The sequence below is a fragment of the Malaya genurostris genome, chromosome 2 (genome assembly GCF_030247185.1).
Source record: "Malaya genurostris strain Urasoe2022 chromosome 2, Malgen_1.1, whole genome shotgun sequence".
Taxonomy (NCBI): domain Eukaryota; kingdom Metazoa; phylum Arthropoda; class Insecta; order Diptera; family Culicidae; genus Malaya; species Malaya genurostris.
In genome coordinates, this window is record NC_080571.1 from 242,858,332 (window position 1) to 242,874,497 (window position 16,166).

The following is a 16,166-nucleotide window of genomic DNA, read 5'->3' on the forward strand; positions in this document are numbered from 1 at the left end:
AGTGACTGTTTCTTTGAGTAAATTTTTCTCACAAATTTTCCTTCATTTTTCATCAGTCTAATTTCAGTATGTTTTTGGTTGAATACAGATGAAAGGTATATTATCCGATATTTTTCTTTAAAATACTCTGTGGTTTGATCCCTCAAAGCTGGAGAAGAAATTGAGACTTTCGAATATGTCGTGACGAAAAATTTATTTATGGTTTACATGGTTTTATTATTTCCTATAAAAATATTCTTTTGTTTTCACCTAGATATAAATGTAACAAAAGGAATTTATTTCACCAACTTTTCTTTGTTCTTATTTGTTCACAGATTTGATGTATTTTTTTCCTCCATCAGAACATCCGGAGATCTGCTTTGAGGTTCTGTTGAACACTCGCCCGGAAAAAAAATCTCTTCAGCTTTAAATTTATTTTGTGTGAGATTTGCTTTTAGTTATTGTTATTTGCTTGTTTACAGTTGTTCTGGAATCACTTTTTAGAAGTCCCACGGGCAAAACATTAAACGTGTATACGAAAAATAAGTGTTTCGGATTTTAACGACAATAAATCTAAACAAATATTGAAAATATACATACGCAAGAGACTAACAAATTTTATTTCACTAACCGCTCTAATAAAGTAATTTTTGAATACTTCTTTTTGCTTTCAACAATGGCGATCGAAATAACCGAATGATATTTTCTAGAAATGGTCATTTATCTGTTTAAACTGTTGAAATTTGGAACTAGAAAAACACAAGTTTTTCGGTTGATGAACAATAAATTATATATAACATTTAACAACAATCATAGTAGGTTTCTCGCGTGCATTTGCAGGCACGTGTTTCACAATAACAAATCACATCGATGGTTAAAGTTAGCATTTTTTTGCCTGCTGTTTGGCAGGTCCTTGAAATTGATTCGAGAGAAAATTTTCTCATTCTTTTTTGTTTTGTCATTTTGTCTGAATAGTGTGTACTCGGGTTATACAAATATGGACATGTAACTCGTGGTATATTACACTTGTTATTCGCTGATATAAAAACGTTCAGTGACAATCATGACAACAATAATGGTGGATCAAAAACTCGGCGTTATTTGCTCATTGGATCGGAAGGAGAGTCCGAGAAATCTTTAGATTCAATCGTGCTACTGATTTATGAACAAAATGAAAGCTGGAACAACAAAGATGTCATTAAACGTTGGTTGTTGTTTCCACTGATGACTATATTGCTGCTCGCTCAAAATGCTTTAAAATGTACTTTAATTGCAATCGTATCTATCAACTACTAAACAAGATTTGGTCGATTTCTTAAGAAGTATCAATTAGTTTCTTTAGATATGATAAATAAAGTTATTCGACAAACGTTAGATATAGTCCAGAGATCCTTTAAAATTTAAGGCCATTGCGAAGTAGACTATTACAATTATTTAAAAATGTATATTGTATAAAATATTGTTCAATACTTCAGAAAACTACAAGCTTCGCCGAGAAAGTAACATTTCGTAGAAGTATTTAAAAGCGAATTTCGTTTATAAAAATATGGGATTCTCTTACAGATGTTAAAAAGTTAACTTTCTTTTCCACGTGTCTTTATGCTATGTAATTCAGCATAATTCTATCGTTAAAATTTGATTTGAGCAAACAACACCGAGTTGGGTTTATAACGTTATTTTTGTATAAATATTACATCCAACAAATTATTAACTAACGTCTTTTGAAGACCATTTTTACTACAACAATTAACCTTGATTTCTCTCTGTATCACACTTTTGTTTTCAATTTGCTTCTACTACCCATATTTAAGTTTTACAAATTTATAGTTCATTTTGATCGTGAAAAGTAACCGGTAACCCAATTATATTTTGACTGGCAATACGAATTTTTCTTTCATATCGGTTGTGTGCCCTTAACAAACTCCTTCTTCAAAAAATATATAGCAATTAGTAACCAACAAATGGAATATGTATATAAATGTATCATTTTCCTCCAATAATTTGGAGTATGTACGACTAAATGTATGTCCGGATCGCTGTGGTTTTATTATGACGTGTGGTATATGTTAAATATTAGGATTTCGGAAAGAAGTGTTCTACACATTCTTCGCGCTTAGGGTTAGCTATTTGAGTTTAGAACATTTCATCTTTGTTGGCTCAATTTACATTTTCTTTGGTTTGAGATGGCGATGATATAACGAAAGCCTAGTTACATTCTACGCATTGTTTTCGCAAATGAGAGATGCTGCTGCTTATAATTATTACTATAAAAATAGTAACATATAAAAGGTTTCCAGGATCTTACGAATTGTTATATTCCACCTGCAAATTTTCGCTTATCATAATAACGTCTTTAGTTTTTATCGCCTAACAGCATTCACTACCGCTAACGTCGAACAAAATTTTGGTGAGCTAGAGTAAAAAATGTACAAAAACTGACCACAGACGCTATACCGCTAGTCAACTAATTACAGCATTTCTTATTTTCTATAATGGAAAACATTTGGTTTTGTTCTTAAGGTTACCCAAGGATTGACTACGGGCTTTCCGTAAACGATCATCACCCGTAGCTGCTACCGTCGTCGTAGAGCTAGCTTTACGATCGTAATCCGAAGCCTTTTGTTTATCTACCTTACACCTGTTATTTATAGCTACTGCTTTGGCACTATCGTGTTCTGTTTTAGGTTGGTCCACGGCATGTCTTGTAATTCTAATCTCATCAGTGTCTAGATTAATAGGTTCAAGTTTTTGCATTGAATGGCGAGTGGGAAGTTCGATTACCGCTGGTCGCAAATCTAGTAGATCGAGACTTTCTTTAGTGTTGTTTACATCAGTTGCAATTGTTTTTTTCGCCGGGCTGCCAGAGTAACTGGCATTATGTGATTCTGTTTCTGCTCGAGAAAACAATAGATCGAATTCCTTTGTTATCTCGTTGGTAAAGTCGGAAATTTTGGAGTCAAGCAGGTATGGCTCTTCGTCTAAATCGATGATAGTATATTCGCTAGTAGAAGGAATGGCTGTTTCATCAGGTGCTGTCACTAATTCTGTGTTATTTTCTATGTCAGCATTTGTCTCCGCTTCCTCTGTCAGATGAGATTTTATTAGTTCATCTATCGTCTCATCGGACAATGATCCATCTGGGGTCAACGTAAAATCTTCAATGTTCCAGTTTTTGATTTGTTTTATTTCGCAGGATTCATTGTTTCTGGCGTTTGCTAATGTTTCTTCAAAGATTTCGCTTTTTAATGATAAGCTCAGTCTAGATGTGCTACAACTATCTAAGTTCACGTTTTTAACGGTATCAAATGCATAGTCTGTTAATGTGGATTTGTTCAGTGTTCCGCTGGAATCACTCAAGAGTTCCGGTGAAATAGATCGTTCGAGGGCAGTTGAACAGTCCGATTTGACAAAGTATGGATCGATTGCAGAACTTAATTGAATATTGTCTAGGTCACTTTTGGAGTCTGGGATGCTTTCCTTGGAACAGATTTTATAAATGGTTAATGTTTCCTGTTCGTCAAAACATTCGAGCGTTCTCATTTCTGCTCCCGTAGGCTCGTGCTCATCGCCAACATTATCGAATTCGTTATTGCTATGATGAAAGAGAAAGTCGTGTATAATCAGTTTCTTCGATTCATTTTGCGGCATCAAATAAATTTCATCACAATCCGAATCCAATGCACTGGCCATGTCAATTAGAGGTGGTTCCAGACTACCATCTTCCGATTCAGCGCCATGTCTACCTACCTGTTCTTCATATTCATCTTCATCATCGTACTCATCATCCGGTTCATCCAAATCTTCTTCTTCCTCTTCTTCTTCTTCCTCACATTCTTCTTCATCAAATTCGTCCCGATATTGATAGGCTTCCACAATCGTGCCATCTTCTCGAATTAAATTGCCTCTATAGTAGATGTTTTCTATACTCAAATGCTCAATATCCTCCTCATAGTATTGCTCGTCATACAAAAATTGAGCATAATCTTCACCCTCGTACTCATCTTTTGTTTGTCCATCAGGATAGGATGCATCATCATAGCTGTCCTCATTTTCATAAAGCGTGTCGGTCCGAAAGGAAAACTTCGGTTCACTTTTCTGACGTAGCAGTTTAAAATTCTTTCGTTTGTATTTCCGAATCGCTCCCAAATTTCGATTCGGATCGTAGTGTTCCGGATCTAACCTGTGCTGCTCATCATCGTAGTCACTGTGGATATTTTCATGTTTGTACAGACCACTGAAATCGCGGGAACAGAACTTCTCGTACAATTCCATGGCGCTTAATCGTACACTCCCCGTCGGATTGTAGAAGGCTTCGGCGAGTGGTGATGTACTTGTTGTTTCTAGGTTCAGACAAGCCGTACTATTGTTTTTCACAGACTTTTTTGAACTTTTCACCGACTTTGTTCGGCAGTAGCTAATTTCATTGCTCGATTTAGATTTGTTAGGAGATGTCCTCGAGGTTCCGTCACTTGCGGTGCTGTTGGAGTTTGAAAAAAGAAATTTCTTTCCTTTCAGATTGAATACATTTGATTTTTTCGTGCCGAACAGTGATGATTTGGATGAACTGATGGACGCCTTGGATTGTGAGAGACAGGACTTCGCTGGAGAACGCGCGGTTTCTGTGCTAGTTTTCGCTGGAGAAGACTTGTCGTTAAAAAAACTTGTTTCCTTAAAGTTTAACTTATTCTTTTTGTCATACAAGGCGGAAGTGCTGAATCTTTTGCATTTGAGTAGTTTATTCATTTTTTTAAAGCGACCTAGGTTCTTTTCGAAGATATGGCCAAAGGAACTATCCACCGAGGACTGCTTGTCGCCATCCGAGGATGTCGCAAGCTCAAGTTCGGTTGGTCGATCAACAGTTTTTCGAGTTTGTGGTTCAGTGCCGAGTGCTTTCTGCAAGTCTATTCTCTCCATGCTTTTCAACTGCACTTCGTCTTTCGTCGTCGCCTCTTGACCATTTTTATAAGAACCCCCACTCTCTTCCGCTTCTTGCTCTTTCTCTTCTCGGATATCGAACGTATTCTCATAACTTTGATTTTTCCATGTACTGTAATCAGGCTGTCTTTTGCCAATTTCGTCTAACGTATCGCTATCACTTTTGTACTCTCTTTGAAGGTTATTTTTCAAATGAATCTTATAATCTACCTCCATCTGTTCCAATTCCATTGTATCCGAAAATACTGTATCAATTTCGTCCGTTGAAATGTTTTTCGAACTTTCGTCGGTCGACTTATGCGTTTCCGAAGAAGGGTTACTACTATGGTTTCCGGCAAAATCACGCCGTTTTTCGTGCGTTGGGGTATACTGAGAACTCGATAGGCTAGATTCTTTTTCGTAGATGTTCCCTTTCAAAAATTCCGAATCTGTACGTATAATCTTTTTCGACTTGCGCAGTATCGGTTTTCGGAGCTGCATCGGTGAATGAGACTGATTGAGCTTATTTGTTCTACTATCTTCTAATGATCGGTTCTTCGGAATTGTATCGATCGTCTTTTGCGCTTTGTCGTTCAGGTCTGAATTGCTATTGGATTTGATAATCTTCTCTACGCTAGAATGAACACTCGATTCTTTAGTAATGTAGGAACCCGTACTTAGGCTTCTGCTTTTGGCTGCTTTTAGCTGATGTTGTTGTTGCAACACCAGCGGATGATGGGATGGTAGATGATGATGAGGCGAAAGATGCATGACTTCAGTGTTTTGTTTGAACAGCATAGGGCCATTGTTTGGTCTGACACTGCCGAACTGATGTTTTTCGAGCGTACCGATGCCAGTACTGGTTACCGGTCCAAAGGCAGCAGCCGCTACAAAAGGGACCAGCCCGGCACCGATGCTATCCGCTGCACTACCGATGGCAGTGGTAGCAACTTCGTCAACGGTCTGGGCAAATAGTTGATTACCGATGATACGTTCGTTTAGAGTCATTGTTTTTTGACTGAGTCGCGAGATCTCGTTCGTGATATCGAAAGTCCCTACAGTTTTCAATCGATCCAATCGACCCCGTGGACACTTTCTTGGTGGATCGTTGCCTCCTAGACTGTACAGACGACCTTTCTTCTTGCGCTCGCATATCCTGCCATTCTTATCGATAACAAACTTTTTGTCGTCAAACGATTGACAAAAGTCATAGGACTCTCCTCGCTGTAGCTTTTTGATTGATTTTTCCACGATTACACGACCTGTGTTAGTTAGTTCCTTGGAGAGTTCCGAATTTGAATTATCGGGCGTAAGCGGAATACTTTTACCACGACCAAATTCAATAAACCTGCAAAATAAAAAAAGGGTTAGATCTGCTCAATTTGACTTGGAAGGCAATTGAATAAGCAACGATATTTGCATAATTGTTAGAAAATGTACGGAAAGACTAATTTTTCAAAGAGAATCGAAACGATGGAATATTAATTTGTTGATCAATTGGCATAGTAGCGATGATGTTGAATAAATATGTACGATAGTAATTACTAAAAAAAAACTTACCGAAATAAGTAATAAAAAGTAAACTCTAAAGTCAAAATTAGAGGACCTGATAAAACGAAAAAAAAGAGAAAAGAAAATAAAATAAATATGTAGATTGTAGAAAAGTAATATGTAGATTTTTAGCTACAGAAAACAGTAAATTTTGAAATCTGCATGAAGAATTTCAACCGGAAGTCTCGAGCAAACATTCGACATTTTAAAAATTTATATCATTCCATTCAAAGGATTGGCTGCGAAATCCGTTTAAACAGAAGATCAAATCCCACGAAAGGAATGTAATATCAAGGCTACGAGAAACTGCAAAAAAAGCAATAGTTACGAACTGGATATAATTTGTCACGAGTCTCGAACAAAGAATTACCGTTTTCCTCATAAACTACACTCAATAAAAAATAAATTTTAGACAGAAAGCTAGACCTAGCAAAGAAACTTTAAAGCAATGCCGCTTTTACAAAGTGGCAGCGGGGGCACGTGTGCCACGGTCGTAGAAGGTACTTGACGGGACTAAGCGAGCAAAAAAAAATTCGGTCTGTTTGGAACACCCAAATAAATCTTGTCCCTGGGTACCTTTAAAACGTAAAAGTGGGACTCCTGTAAAGCCTTATTTTTAAATATAAAATCACATCATACATAATCTTGATATAAAATATCTATTTATTGCACAGTTCACACCAAATCGAACTGCACAGTATGAAAGTGTGCTGAATCAAAAGTGTGATCATAAGTACAACTGCTCTGAATTGACAAAACCTTGACGTCTATAAACAACAACACAATTTTCACAATGACACTGCAATGAAATGTAGAGGCGCTGCTTGTTTAGAAATAACGCTTTCAGCAAGAGTTGTCAAATCGGTAGGAAAATTTTTAATTACTTCACCTTTTTAACGATTTCCCATAAAAAACGGGCATATTCATTTGTAAAATCATAGTAGAAGTGGAAGAAAAAGTTTTTACTCTGAGGTGGTAATGTTGATCTTAATTTATTGTGCGACAAATAACGTTTATTTAGAATTGAGCATTATTCTTGGTTCAATACCATTTTTCAAATGTCCGGAAATAACAAATAAAATATCAAAAATAAATGGTACAAGAACCCTAAACAATCTAGTACTCGAGAAATCATTATTGCGCTGGTTTCTGTTTGAAAAATGCTGGTCCGAAAAAATCTAACCTAACTCAATTTCAGATTTTCTATGTTTAATCGTAGTTTACACAAAAAAACCTTGAAATCGATTTTCTTCTACTCCGTGTTTACTTTTATTGCTGATGTCTATTTTTACCATTGAATAAACGAAAAAATCTTCGCAAATCACTACTGCCGATATGAAAATTATCGAAAGAACCCTCATTGGTTCCATTTTTCATTGACAGGTGTCGCTACGGGTAACTCAATTTCGCGGTAATGTGCCAATCATTTGGTTCTGTTTTTTATTTGTTTTTTATTTTCTTGTCTGTTCGTTGTCAAATCCGTAAGCAGGATTATCAGTTATGCAGATATTAAAGAAAGCTCCATAGAAAAACTTTTTTTTTCGTTGATTTCCTCAACTTTTTTTCGGTTAAGAAACTGTGTCAAAAGTTCAGCTTTAAAAGCAATCTGCAATATGTATTTATTACAACATGGTAAGGATAATGCGCTCCAGCAAGTGCTATCGTAGCTAACATCTGGGGCACTTGATGAGCAATCAGAGCGCTCAGAGTATGGTAAACAAACAATCGAGCATTTTAAATCGAGTGAAGTCCTTAAATTAAATTTCCTTATCGTTAGCAGCAGTTAGCAGTTAGTAATATCCATTTTTCGTTAGCCATTCTTCTTCATTGTTTTGGTCTTTGCAGAATGGGATTGTCGTTATAGTGAAGTCCCAAGGTTTTAAAAATAAGTGCTTGTCAGTAAGCTGAGAAACTGAGTTTTAAATAGTACAAAAAGAAAAGTCTTGGTATTAAATTCCTGTAGTGAAATTAGACCTTCTGTTTCAACAGACTTCGTAGCAAATTCAGAGTGTACAGAATTACTCGAATAAATTATAATAATAATAATAATCGCGTATAATTTTTTTTTGTTTCGATTATAGAGGTTTTAACCTTAAGGTCATTCGCCTCTTCGGGCCAAAAAAATTTTCTGACCCTATGCGTGGGGTTGGGAACCCAGGTGGGCTGCGTGACAGGACATCGACTTACCCATCACCGTCACCCGTCCCCGAGTATAATTTTGAAACTAATCGATTGAAATTTATTCGATTATCTGGGTTAATAATCGATTACTCGATTATTCATTCGATTTTTACTATGGGATATTTTAAATTATTCGATTAGCTCAATAATCGAATATTAGTTTTAGTCTAATTAATTAAATATTACTCGATTATCTGGGTTATTAATTGATTACTCGATTAATCGATCGATATTACGACATCCCTAGTCCAGCCAGCGACTGGCACCATTAAAAAAGGTGACAAGCGATTATAAATACACTCTCCTACTCAATGCTTGATCGGAGAAATAGGTATAAAGCGAGAGGACTAGTGTTTGATGGACAGAGAAGATGTTTGGATGTAAGGTATCGGTCGGGTGACGGCCAGGATGTAGACCATGTTCGATGTACGTTCTACTATGTCTGTCTGGCGTTTTAGAGTGACTAAAACAAGATTCAGAGTGGCGAAATGGTAGCGCGTATGCACGGAATGCAAAAGAACGCAGGTTCGAGTCCTTTCTCTGAGCGTATCTTTTTCCAAAAAATCATCTTTTCTGTTAGTTTTTCATTCATTTGGCTTCTCCAATATATATTTCCGCTCAGTCATTGCAAAAACTGAACTTAGTCATGGCGGCTTTACTTCAAACTAAAATTAATAAATCGTAATTTATGAATATTTTTCCCTCGAAGGCTATCGTCAGCTTAGCTACTTTTAAAAGAACTTGGACTGAAGATAATTTTCCTAAAATTTCCACCTTTTAACTGTCATATTTACGGAGCTAGGGTGGTTCTTTTGATTTTAATTTTATTTGTAAAAACACGAAAAACCATATTTCAGTAGAACCAGAGAAGAAGCTGCAAGAACTATAAACTACTGATAAAGATGTGGATGATGATTCCTGCATTGTTGGAAGAATTGAATTAGAAATTGGAACAGAAGCGCGTACCGATGCTACAACTAGCAAGGGATCGCGAACAAGGCGGTCGTAATCTCCAACTACCTGCATTAAAATGCAAATCTTTGTTAATTAACCGTCACTTAAGAGAGATAAACTCCATACCGTTCTACAAATCCATCATTTCTCACTCTATAATACCACCATCTGATTGTCCGTGTCTGAAACTGATACGCCAAGAACTAAAACTACTCCCTCTCCAACACCAACTAAATCCATCAGCTGATGATATTCACAACTACTACAAAAAATCTACCGAGCCACCGAAAGTAGAACTAGAGAATCCGAATGTGGGGTGGCGACAAATTTGGAACATTATTCATCGCACATGTGGACTCACATCCAAACAAAAAAGTGACCTGTTCCTCTTAGTGAACGGCAAAACTGAACACAGACGTCTTCTGTTCATCATGCGTCGAGTAGATGGAGAACAGTGCTTGCACTGTAATGCTCCAGTCGAGACACTCCAACATATATTCAACACGTGTTCACGAGCAGTAGGTGCATGGCAGGTGTTAGAAAGAATGGTTGCTCCACTAATAGGCGGCTGGAGGAGACTAATATTCACAGATTTGATCAGACCTACTTTCCACGGAACGTCGCGACAAGCCAGAACGAAATTGCTCAAACTTACTGTCAACTACATAAATTATATAAACGATAGAAATCCAGTTGATACAAATGAACTACAATTTTTATTAGAAAACGATCTGTAAATATTAGACAATTATTATAACCAATAAACTTTTACATATCAAAAAAAAAAAAAACTATATGGTTCAGTCAATAATCACAGAGAATAAGAAATGGCATCATAATTATTTTATTATTTGGATGCCAAGAAACTAATTTATGAATATTTTTCCCTCGAAGGCTATCGTCAGCTTAGCTACTTTTAAAAGAACTTGGACTGAAGACAATTTTCCTAAAATTTTCACCTTTTAACTGTCATATTTACGGAGCTAGGGTGGTTCTTTTGATTTTAATTTTATTTGTAAAAACACGAAAAACCATATTTCAGTAGAACCAGAGAAGAAGCTGCAAGAACTATAAACTACTGATGAAGATGTGGATGATGATTCCTGCATTGTTAGAAGAATTGAATTAGAAATTTCAACAGAAGCAGTGCCGAAACAACTCGATTCATTGCAACGATCGCGATCGAGCTGCTCACTTCCGATGTGTAAAAATGCATTGATGGACTTTTCAAAATCAAATAAACTACGTTTGTTCCTTAAAATATTATGTTGTCTTCATATCGAAGTCATAAATTAAAGATTTAGAAAGATATTTCTCAATTTTATCCGATTTGAAGTGGCTCGGAATACCTCACGATTTTTCAAAATGACAAAATTGAACATTTTGTCTTTCTCTATTGGCACATTGTCGCAAAGCTGATTCACCGGTAGCGGCACCTGCCAATTAAAAATGGAACCAAGAAAAGGAGGATTCTTTCGGAAATTTTCATATCGGCAGTAGTGATTTGCAACATTTTTATCGTTTATTCAAGAGTACAAATAGATATCAGCAATAAAAGTACACTCGGAGTAGAAGAAAATCGACTTCAAAGTGATTACTACTACTTTTTTTAGTGTAAACTACGATTAAACATGGAAAATCTTCGGAAATGTTTAATGCTCTATTCTGAATAAACGGTAGATTTCGCACAATGAACTAAGATCAACATTACCACCTCAGAGTAAAAACTTTTTCTTCAACTTCTACAATGATCTTTCAAATGAATTTGCCCGTTTTCATAAGAAATCGTTGAAAAGGTGGAGTAATTAGAAATTTTCCTACCGATTTGACAGCTCTTGCTGAAAGTATCATCTTGAACAGGCAGCGCCTCTACATTTCAGTTTTGCGACAATATACCAATAGAAAGGTAGTAGAATTGCTGGAAAACCCTATTTTCGAATGAAGCCATGGAGACCCACAGTGTTATATACCATTTGACTCTGCTCGACGAGATTACAAAATGTCTGTGTGTATGCATATATGTTCGAGATTTCGAACAGTGAGTTAGCTTTTACTGAAACTAAGTAAGACACTTGTCATCTAATGTATCTTTTCGATTTTTCAAAGCGTCGCCACACTCGTGGAACTGGAAAACATAAATTGGATGAATAAAAAAGATATTCCGTGATAGGTGAAATAAAAAACTATCGATTTTTCATATATATATATATATATATATATATATATATATATATATATATATATATATATATATATATATATATATATATAGATATATATACATATATATATATATATATATATATATATATATATATATATATATATATATATATATATATATATATATATATATATATATATATATATATATATATATATATATATATATATATATATATATATATATATATATATATATATATATATATATATATATATATATACAGGAATATCTGCCTATATACAGGTTAAGGAGCACTAGGCCCGAGAGAAAAAACCGGGCCCGGGTGGATTTCAATAGGGCCCCCTTCGAAAACACCTGTATCTAGGAGGATTGAACGAGCAAAAAAAAAAGGTCCTAATGTATGTTCCATTGTGAGCAACAACAAAAATGAAATCTTCGAATTTACGGGCCCCTAAAAAGTCCAGGTCCGGGGGGAATAACACCTTTCCCCCTCTCGACAGCCCTGACTAGAAACAATTGTCTTTAGCTTTGATGTTTTATTTTGGGGTTTGCTTTTCTTTCTGTAAGCTGGATCAAAATATACATTAACAAAACATCCCCTTTCCCCGTGGATACTTATTTCATACAATAATAAAGTAAAATCTTTTCTACATTCGATGATGACTCGGCAATTGATGATTCAATCCTGATAGCTTTTGCCAAGTAACACAGTGACAGTTAACAAAATTAGCGATTACCGAGCATTCGGTTGTGCGAATCTCGGCATTTTTTGCCGAGGTTCAGCAGTAAAAAGCTATAGCAGGATAAGCATGTAAAATCTGCCCCCAAAGGGAATTCATATTGTTATACCACATTCGAAAGGTCATAGACTGTAAACTATTTTCTCAAAGTTTCAACCCTTTAACTGCCATATTGACGGAACTAGGGTGGTTCTATTGATTTTTATTTTATTTGATTTTTGAAGAAACTGCTTCTCCGAAAAATTTGAAAAAAATCAGGCATGTTTAAGGCATTATGGGGATGCTTTACAATTTTTTTCAAAATTTTTGAAGATGTATTTCTTTTATTAAAAAATACTAGAAAACTTTGAAACATATTTTTTCCCTCTTCCAATTTTTGCACCCCCCTGGATTTTTTAGTGATAAATAAAGAATTTTTGGACATGTTAAAGTGGTATGTTTCCATATTTTTTTTAAAATGTGGACGACCAAAATATTTGATTTTTTCTAAAAAATTAATAACAGTCGACCATGCGTCCCCATCGAATTCTGAGAGAAGGAAACGCATGGTGCTTTATCTTAGCAGTTTCTAGTAGTAGTCGACCATGCGTTCCCATAAAGTTCTCTTAAAAGGGAAACGCATGGTGCTTTGTTCTAGTAGTTTATGATGCAGCTCAAGCGCAAGGCTTAGAAATCAAAGTAACGAAAAGAAGGAAATGAGTATCAACCTTTGCATAATACATACACGATCATACTTCGGGTACAACCTAGAAAGCTACAAAGCGAGAACTTACTGGTATGTGGTTCATATATGAATGGTAGTAATACATGAACGTCGCGAGTATCACACATATGAAATTCGGTTATGGCAGTCAAGAACTAGAGCGAGTGACTGTATATAATTCGATGATTCGATAGTGTTTCATGAAATGGTCAAATCGTTGTGCACTGTTGGGTCTCGTACAACGCGGTTTTCTTTTTGCCAGCTCTGTACATTTCACTAAATACATAGCGAGTTGAAACAGCAGTGAATTTAATTTTTTCTTTTTTATATTGGTGTCAAACAAAAGTGGCCACTGATGAAGATTGGAATCGATTTCTTAGAATTGTTTTTCCATAAATAAGTTTATTTCTTAAGGCAATTTACATAAGTTGTTCTTCGCCGTAGCATCACTTTTACATAGAATTCTTATCCTAATATAATACTAATATAGTCACATCAATTTGAGTTTAATAAAGCATATTCCTCTTATTTTTTATATATCATATTATTTAAACCAAACGATGAACTGCTATAAATTTTAAAATAAGCTGAAATTTGTATACATTTTGTGGTTGATTTCATAACCCACTTGGAGTTTTTTTTATCAGCACATCATTTTTAATAAAATTTTGCTATTGGATGAACTAATGGACGCAGTAGGAGTCAGAATATGAAAACATACCATTTTAACATGTCCAAAAATTCTTTATTTATCACTAAAAAATCCAGGGTGGTGCAAAAATTGGAAGAGGGAAAAAATATGTTTCAAAATTTTCAAGTATTTTTTAATAAAAGAAATACATCTTCAAAAATTTTGAAAAAAATTGTAAAGCATCCCCATAATGCCTTAAACATGCCTGATTTTTTTCAAATTTTTCGGAGAAGCAGTTTCTTCAAAAATCAAATAAAATAAAAATCAATAGAACCACCCTAGCTCCGTCAATATGGCAGTTAAAGGGTTGAAACTTTGAGAAAATAGTTTCCAGTCTATGACCTTTCGAATGTGGTATAACAATATGAATTCCGTTTGGGGGCAGATTTCACATGCTTATCCTGCTATAGCCTTTAGATGCGTAGATATAAAATACTCAAAAAATACAGCTTGCTTGGATTTAAGTGAACTAGTATATTACATTTTCAATAAATAGGATGAAATATTATTCCTCGTTTATTGATTCGTTGGATTTTCATATCACTCATCAAGCATTCAAACGGGCAATTAGAAACCTGAGATGCTCTGTTATTTTTATATTTCATTGTACTATATTGAATCTGTGCGGCGATTTGTCGAAGATAAAACCATAAATAAATAAATGAATATATATATAATGTTTTCTTCGGTGGGGTAAGGATGTTGAATTGGATGTGACAATTTCTGTTTAAATCATTTATGCATTATTAGAAAACAATAACGAATAAAAAAAAAAGTTTGATATCGAGTTAGAAATTTTGTTTCTCTTCACCAATAAAGTGTGACTTTGAACCTTTTTCGCACACAGAAGAATAGGAATAATAAAAAATCAGACAAAATATTCTCCTTAACACTAAATGTGTTAAAACAGAGATCTAGAACGAAATATTTCGCTACTATCTTTTTATGTTCTCATAGTATTGATCGTCTACAAATAAAATTGAAAATAAGGGAAAAAGGAAGGAAATCTTAACTACATTAAATGCTTGAATCATCTTTAATCACACAATTAAAATTTTAACATTAATTAAAAAAAAATTCGAAAACAATTTAGCTTTTAGAAATCTCTAGAAGTGACACTTACCACAGATCATCGTGTAAATCGCATTCTCACTTTTTTTCTTTTAAGTCTTTGTTCAAATAATGTAGAACGTAGTGCAGAACTAAGTCGTAGCAGTATTTATACTCAGTCTAGAATGTAAAAAAAACGGTTGAAATTCATCTCTTTCGCTAGTGCAACGGTTGGGCAGCAAAAATCGTACCATATTGTCCACCAACTGGGGTCGGTGCCTTCGTACCGTTTTGACAGCCTGGAATACGTCTACCTCGCCATGCTGAATGACCTGCTCGATGCATGCATTCGCCGCACAGTACACCCCCGCTCGACTACGGCCATCACTGCAGTTAGAAGAAAGTAGAAAACAGAGTGCCGAAAAATTGAAATTGAATAGGAAACATCAACCGAAAGAGTAGCAATTTAATTTAGATGTAATATATTAATTGAATTAGCTGAGCGCTGTGTATACGTTTCGGAATTGATTTTCACGTTTCATTATGTCCGCATCGAATGAATCCCCGGTATATTCCGTTTTGATCTAAGTGAACATTATCATTTCTTCATGTTCATGTTTAATATGTTCTAGCCAAAAGTTTTTGTTGTTTTTTACCCGAACGGCTAAATGAAGTGCCCATCTTGTCATTTCCTGAAAATATCTCTTTTATTAGGTGGTTTTTACTCATCTGTTTTTTTATTCTTTTAAAGTTTCACTCTTGGAATATTTATAAGTAATATTTAGGAATAATTTGACAGTTTCTACTTCGAAAATCGATGTTGTTTTGGTAGGTTTCCGTCGAAAGGTCCCTCGATTGCACATGTATTGACATTTTGACAAATTTTAAATCAAACGGTTCGTCATGGTGCATTTGTACACGAGTTCGCATTTTTTCCGTTGAAAATAGAAACAACGTTGAAAATAGAACACAGTGGAGTTCGAAATAAACTCTTTTGTATATTCGAAAAGTGGTTGGAAAAGGCAAAAAACGACCATCAAGAAGAATTTTTCTGGTATTAGAAATTATGGTGGAACACATGTGGTGGTCTGGGAGCCTTCAGCCAAGAAGACCAAACCTTATAGCTGGTTTTATGAGATCAAATCGCTGAAATGGTCTCCGCAATTTTTTTTTCAATTATTGAGATACAAATGCCATACAAACCCCAATAATAAA

At 35.1% G+C, this 16,166-nt stretch overlaps 1 protein-coding gene across 12 annotated transcripts in view; it reads right to left on the minus strand.

The window, feature by feature from the left end:
* Positions 1–201: 201 nt before the first annotated feature.
* LOC131428403 (receptor-type tyrosine-protein phosphatase mu) overlaps positions 202–16,166 on the minus strand; it is a 300,376-nt gene continuing 284,411 nt past the window's right edge. For 10 of the 12 annotated variants that reach the window (XM_058592347.1, XM_058592346.1, XM_058592342.1 and 7 more), the window contains 3 exons: positions 15,203–15,338; positions 15,025–15,131; positions 6,102–6,241 (listed from right to left, as the gene is read on the minus strand). In XM_058592347.1, the coding sequence (XP_058448330.1) occupies positions 15,051–15,131; positions 15,203–15,338 (217 nt within the window). In that variant the 3' untranslated portion in view covers positions 6,102–6,241; positions 15,025–15,050. Of the gene's footprint in view, positions 6,242–6,453; positions 6,500–15,024; positions 15,132–15,202; positions 15,339–16,166 lie in introns of those variants that run through there. The other 2 variants (XM_058592338.1, XR_009229375.1) reach the window with 2 other exon arrangements.